The sequence below is a fragment of the Danio rerio genome, chromosome 15 (assembly GCF_049306965.1).
Source record: "Danio rerio strain Tuebingen ecotype United States chromosome 15, GRCz12tu, whole genome shotgun sequence".
Lineage (NCBI taxonomy): Eukaryota > Metazoa > Chordata > Actinopteri > Cypriniformes > Danionidae > Danio > Danio rerio.
The window spans coordinates 3,035,287-3,042,500 of record NC_133190.1 but is presented as its reverse complement, the minus strand read 5'-3'; the positions used below and the strand labels follow the sequence as shown (position 1 = coordinate 3,042,500).

The 7,214-nt window shown below is 42.7% G+C and overlaps 1 protein-coding gene across 1 annotated transcript; it reads left to right on the top strand.

Annotated features, from left to right (window-relative positions):
* Positions 1-625: 625 nt before the first annotated feature.
* Positions 626-5,334, top strand: mlnr (motilin receptor). Its single transcript, XM_003199998.7, has 2 exons — positions 626-1,407; positions 4,902-5,334. Exons 1-2 carry the CDS (start codon positions 690-692, stop codon positions 5,219-5,221), a joined length of 1,038 nt encoding a protein of 345 aa, XP_003200046.1. The 5' UTR covers positions 626-689; the 3' UTR covers positions 5,222-5,334.
* The last annotated feature ends 1,880 nt before the right edge of the window (positions 5,335-7,214 follow it).

Genomic DNA, 7,214 nt, shown 5'->3' with positions numbered 1-7,214 from the left:
ACTAGAGAAAGTCTTATTTGTTTTATTTCAACTTGAATAAAAGCTGTTTTTAATTTTTTTAAACACCATTTTAAGGTCAGTATTATTAGCCCCCTTAAACACTATTTGTTTTGATTGTCTCCAGAACAAACCACTGTTATACAATGACTTGCCTAATTACCCTAGCTTGCCTACTTAACCTAGTTTAGCCTTTAAATGTCACTTTAAGCTGAATACTAGTATCTTAAAAATATTAAAATCAAACATTATGTGCTGTTATTAAGGCAAATCTAAAAAAAATCTGTTATTAAAACTATTATGTTTAGAAATGTGTTGTAAATCTTCTTTCCATCCAACCGAAATTTGCAGGGGGCTAATTATTCAGAAGGGCTAATAATTCTGACTTCAACTGTACACGCACCAAGATCTGTTTATTCAGATGTGCACACACACGCACACACTGAAAGCCAAAGCCCGGCCTCTCGCCACAGACCAGTCCGTAGTGTCTCCACCCCTTGAGATCTGAATATTTAAAGACCTGGAGTGACACGCTAATCACCTGCACCACTTTGAGTACTGACCCTCTCAGAAAGAGTCTTCAATCGATGTTTCGTTGAACAGCACACTTAACAGACTTCCAAGCAAAACACCCACTTTGTATATTCACCTCTTGGAAAGACTCTTCAATCAACCTACAGACTTGAATCCAAATGGAGGACCACCATTGCGGAGCCTCTCTCTTTCCAACCTCCACCCTTATTCCCGTCACCACCATTTGCATCTTTCTCTTCATTATTGGTGTAACCGGAAACACCATGACCATCCTGATCATCCAGCGCTTTAAGGACATGAAGACCACCACCAACCTGTATCTCTCCAGCATGGCCATCTCAGACCTGGTCATCTTCCTCAGCCTGCCCTTCGACCTCTACCGCCTCTGGAAGTACGTCCCTTGGATCTTCGGCGAGTTTGTGTGTCGTCTGTCGCACTACATCAATGAAGGATGCACCAACGCCACCATCCTTCACATCACGGTGCTCAGCATGGAGCGTTACCTGGCCATCTGCTTCCCTTTCAAAGCCAAGGCGGCCATTACTAAGAGGAGGGTCAAATACGTGATCTTGGCTCTGTGGGGTTTTGCTCTTCTGTCCGCGGCGCCGATGTTCTTCTTGATGGGGGTGGAGTATGAAAATGAAACCATGCCTGATCCCGGGTCTCGACAGTGCAAACACACACGATACGCCATCGAGTCAGGGCTGCTACACACCACGATTTGGGTTTCAACTGCCTACTTCTTCTGCCCCATGTTTTGCTTGCTCTTCTTGTACGGATCCATCGGCCGAAAGTTGTGGAAGAGTCGGCATGAGCTTCATGGACCCAATGCGGCAGCCAGACAGAAGGTTAACAGGCAGACCGTCAAGATTCTGGGTAAGTGTGACTTGGGGAATTTGACTTTACCCAAATTAGGATCCGTGGGCCAAAGTTGCCTTATGGTAGTGCTTCTCAATTCCGGTCCTCGGACCACCCCACCCTGCACATTTTGTATGGCTTCCTTGCTTAACTCACCTGATATCAGTTCCTTAACAGAGAGATCCATGAACTGTGCAGGGCAGGGGGGCCCGAGAACCGGAATTGTGAACCACTGGGTTATGGTAACCTTTGATTTGGCTTGCCATCCCCTTCAAAAAGAGGGTTGTTGCTAGAGCGGATACGTTTGCGGCCGGAAGTTAACGAGAATTATTTCTATTATTTATTAAATTTCTCATTTGTTTTGTTTTATTAACGTAAACCCCCACCCCAACCCTAAACCCAACCGTCACAGTAATGTAAAAACAGTTGTTGTACCGAGTATTAGTTATGATATCTTTAAAGGGTCACGAAACACCAAAACACATGTTTTGAGCTGTTGACAGTCGTATATGTGTCCCACACTGCTAAAAACACTATTAGGACACCTATATTTCACTAAAAAGTGTAAATTGGTTGTTTTTGCGTTATTTCAAGCAAATTCGTACTTCCTGTTTGAAACGAATTTTTGAAGCTGCGTCACGGTCATGACATAATAGCGTGTATTCCAGCGTGCAGACTGGACGTCTGTGCCAGAGTGTGCCTTATTACGTCTTACAGTGTGATGCATTAATGCATGAGTAAGGCTTGGTTCAAACCAATCAGCGCGCTCTATTTTGCAACTTCATTAATATTCATTAGTGTCACTGTTTACACCAGAGACGCCACGTTGTGTTGGCAAAACAAGCGTGAAGTGTTGCTTTTATAGTTTGCTGCAGTTAAGTTTCGTTTTCATTTTCTCTCTGTGAGAACTCTGACTCACGTGTGGATTAACAGTGTACGCGACGCTCGACAACAATAACTTACGTGTCTAAGGAGGATTATTGTTTACCTGAGAGCTGTTCTCATCTGCAAACGCTGAAATCCGGATTTGCTTGTAGTCTTCTCTTCATAAAGACGCGGCTCTAGTTGCTGGTGATTGTCCTGTCTCTACAGATTTGGTAAGTGAGCGTCCAGTGCTCTTTGTTTATTCAGTTTGTTCATATCGAATTAAGTTAACTATTGCACTGAGTGCAAACTTGTTAGCACCGCATTTAGTGACCGGAATAACACACGCGGCTTTCTGACGCTACCTGCTGTGTGCATCTAAGTTTCCGGGAATTGCGGAGCTTTTTTTTCTCTCATTCGCCGTGCGGTATCAAACATTGCATGAAAAATACACGCTTAGAGCAGATCCTCGAATCAAATATCGCGTTTGTCGCGAGGGGCATGAATGAATTCCCTAAATGAAAGAGTCAAACTGCAGTTAAAGTCCAACATTTAATAATCTGGCAAAAATCTGGCATTCAACTACAGATGCCCATGTAGGTTAAACACCATCACTTTCTCATGTGTGTGTATTTTGACTGAAACTCGCGCATGCCCAAATAGACACTCCCACACCATCCCACTTTAGTTCCTCCGACACTCCCCCCTAAACAGAGCTGGACACGCCCACTTTTCTGACTTTTTCCAAAGTAGAGGTGTGAAAACACCCTGCTGAAACGAGGGGGTTTCATGGCCCTTTAAATAACCCAATAAAATTTCTTTTTAAACGCCTACCCCCACCCCAACCCTAAACCCAACCCTCACAGTATTGTAAAAATATTAATTATTGTTATACAGTGTTATAAAAAAATGCTGCTTTATTAATGTGCATATCGCACTTCCGGCCGGCCGCATATCCGATCTAGACTTTACCCAAAAAGAGAGGGAGGATGATGGGGGTGTGGTTAGGGTGAAAGACTTGTACAGAAAAACTACTAAAATTAAACGATTCAATCAAATGTTAATAAATCAGACTTTTAAAGGGCCATGAAACCCCCTCGTTTCAGCAGGGTGTTTTCACACCTCTACTTTGGAAAAAGTCAGAAAAGTGTCCAGCTCTGTTTAGGGGGGAGTGTCGGAGGAACTAAAGTGGGATGGCGTGTGTACCCTAACCTGGTAGGGAAGATATAACTGAACAAAGCCATTTTTGGAGTTCATTGGAACACAAAAAAGTTATTGGATTGTCATATGATTACAGTTTTGCTCCAACCCTAATCAAACACAGCTAATGCAACTAATTGAGGTGTTCGAGACTCTTTTGATTAACTTGATTATTTGAATCAGCTGTTTTTGATTAGGGTTGGGTCAAAACTGTGCAGAGTTGCCGCCCTCCAGGAATCCAGTTTGAGATCTATGGTTTACATGACCTGCTTGACTGCATGAACTATTTTGACAATGTTTTTTGGTTCCACCATGAACAGAGACGAACCAATGACTGTAAAAAATATGGATGACGCGACAGCCCTTTTTCCCATTGAACGCCTTGAGGGCAAAACGCCTGCTTGACGGGCACAAACTGTCGCAAAAGACTGCTGAAATTGGAGCCAGACATGCGCAGAAGGATTGTCTGATGGAGCCAGAGGAGGAGCCGCGAAAATGAGCAGAGTCGAGCTTCCAATCAAACGCTTTATGTAAAATCAACTACGCCCCCGAACTTCTCAGCATGCGTTTGCTGTCATATCAACACAAATGGATGTAATAACGTTAACAAATATGAGGCTTTTTTATATTCAATCGTGCCAGCTCCGGGCCGCAGCGCATAACTTACTCGCGGCGTCGCGGGCTGATTCCGGCTCGCATGCGGCAGCGCCTGCTCGCTCGGCCGCCACATCTGGCTCGATTGACTCGGGCTGGTATTGGGTAGTGAGTCCAGGCATCCGGAGTAGGTCCAGCAGAGGTAACGTTAGTCAGTCTGAGCTCTAAGAGATAAGTCTCCGGCAGGCGAGAATCTAGCCGGAACTGTGTTTTGCTATCTGGGTGGCTAGGCGTGTATCAGCAAACTAATAAAGCCCGAAAAAAGCCCTGAACTTAGCGAATAAACAGTGTTCCACCAGGATCATGTATGTCAGAAACTATAGTTTACTGCTGAACTCATTTTGTCATGGTAAAATAACACAGAAATCGAATAATAACATTTCAGTCTACTTCAGTCTCCTGCCGAAGCTCAGACGCCACGCTTTGAGAAACTGTCAATCACAGCTGTCAATCACGATGACACGCCCAGCATTAAATTACTGCTAAAAACAAACTGTTTACAAAAATGAAGATCTGCACCTATTTCAGCACAATAACCAGTGCCTTAATCGACCAGAACCATCTTTCGGGACATTTTATTGCAAGTGTAATATTTTTTTTTATTTGGGCTCAAGTCTCCTTCATTAACACGGAGGAGGCGGGCTTTATGACTTGTACTGCAGCCAGCCCCCAGGGGGCGATCTAACGGCCGAAACCTTCACTCAAACGTAGGCTTGCGGCACACTTGAGACGAACCTCATTCCTCTATTAACCTCATCTCTCTCTCTCTCTCTCTCTTTCTCTCTCTCTCTCAGCTGTTGTGGTATCAGTCTTTGCCATCTGCTGGCTGCCGTACCACATCGGCCGCTTCCTCTTCACTCATGTGGATGACTATCACTCCGCTCGGCTCAGTCAGAACTTCAACGTGGCCTCGATGGTGCTCTTCTACCTGAGCGCATCAGTCAATCCAGTCCTCTACAACCTGATGTCCAACAAATACCGCTCCGCCGTCAAACGTCTCTTCCTGCTGCCCCGCGGGTACCAAGGAACCAACCGGAGGCATATTTCCACACGCGATGACATCACGGAGACGCTGAACGGTGTGAAAGAGACCATGATGACGGAGGACGACTAGTGGCGACGTATTTTCAGCTGAAGAACAAAAATGGGAGAAGTGAAGATGGTTTTAAACTATTAAGAGTTTATTTAAAGTTTAAAGTATATAGAAGTATGGAGTTTGATTATTGATTGAGTTTAAAGTATTTAAATTTACGAAGTAGTTGAGTTGAGTACCTGAAGGCAGATTCTTTCTGCAGCAAAGTTTGGCATTTGATCACCCTTCTGAAAAATCCAGCTTAAACCAGCCTAGGCTGGTTGGCTGGTTTTAGCTGGTTGACCAGCCTGGTTTTAGAGGGGTTTTGGCCATTTCCAGGCTGGTTTCCACCCATTTCCAGCCTGGTCCTATCTGGTCAGGCTGGAAAATGGCCAGCCAAATCCAGCTTAAACCAGCTCGACCAGCCTGGTTTAAGCTGGATATAGCTGGTTTTGGCTGGACTACCATCTTGGCTAGGCTGGTCAAGCTGGTTTTAGCTGGTCATCTCCCAGCCTGACCAGCTAAGACCAGGCTGGAAATGGCTGGAGACCAGCCTGGAAGTGGCCAAAACCCCTCTAAAACCAGCCTACCAGTCAAGGCTGGTTTAAGCTGGATTTTTCAGCAGGGACATATACATCACATATACACATTAGAGCTGCACAATTAATCGTTAAAAGATCACAATCTCGATTTGACCACCTAGACCATCTTAATCCAGCATTTCTACAAGTCTGCCAATCATATTTTCAAGTTCAGGAGAGAAGGAAAGGCGGCTGCATGAGTCTTTTCATTGTTTCACACACGTTGCTCAGTGACATTGACACCTCCAAATGATGTTGAATGAGTCACATACTGTATTTATAAGTTATAATTTGCCTGAAAATGTCATTTTTGTCCTCATATAATGATGTTTTCGCGGCCGGGAAGCCACACATTTCCTTTTATTGACACTTTTTCATTTCAGTTTTCATTTTCGATTTCATTTTCAACTTCAAGCTGTGTGCAAAGCCTATGCTAATCAGTGGGAGGGGCGTATTCAAGTGACGTCGAGTGCTTTTACTGTGACAGAGCCCAAGGGCAGAAGCACGGTTTTGATGGATGGGACAGCGTGAGTTACTATAAATAAAAGGAAAGCTTAAATTTACATTTTCATTTGAATTGTGTCACTATTATAGCGTGAACATTAATAACACGCTTTGTAAAAATTGTGTTTGCATTTTATTTTTCAGTTTGGCTTTCCATTTTAACATTGGCAGTCTTGACGCGGAAATGGGGTGAAAATTAAATGTTAAATTGTCAACTTCATTTTAATTATCAATTTGACAGGGACGATGTGTTGTCAAAGTGAAAATGAAAATTAAATAATTTCATTTTGTTTTCAATTTTGGCAGATATTTTGCGAACAGTGTTTTAAAATGAAATTGTTAATCTGATTTTCATTTTCATTTCCAATGTTTATTTGATTTATTTGAAATTGGCAGGATTTACCTTTCATATGAATGTGTGAAAGGGGCTAATGGCAGTAACCAAGGAAATGCTGTTATTTGTGCTGTTGGAGCCACCTACTGGGAGAGAGTAGAGTATCATTTTATTCAGTATATGATTAATGTTTTTGTTTAGGGGTAGGTAGGTATTATGTAGCTACATTAGAAATGTGAAGCATTATGTACATTTCTGTTGATTACATGTTTTTTATTGCTTTGTTTTAAAAAAATTGTCTGTTCTGTTATTTACTGTTTATTAGCACATATAACTAGGCCCACACGAAATTTGCGCGCACAGAAATCCACAGATTTTCCACAGAATTCCGCAGATTTCTGCAGATTTTTAGCCCATCATTAATTCTGTTTATTTACTTGAGTATATGTGTAAATCTGAATTTATTCAGTTTTTATTCAGTAATTTATTAGTTTTTATTTCATATATTAAGGTTTTAGTTATGATACTCCGCTGGATACTCCCAAAATAATTCCGCAGAAATCTCCAGATTTTTGCTAAAATTCTCCGCAGAAAAAGCAAAAAACGTCCGCGGATT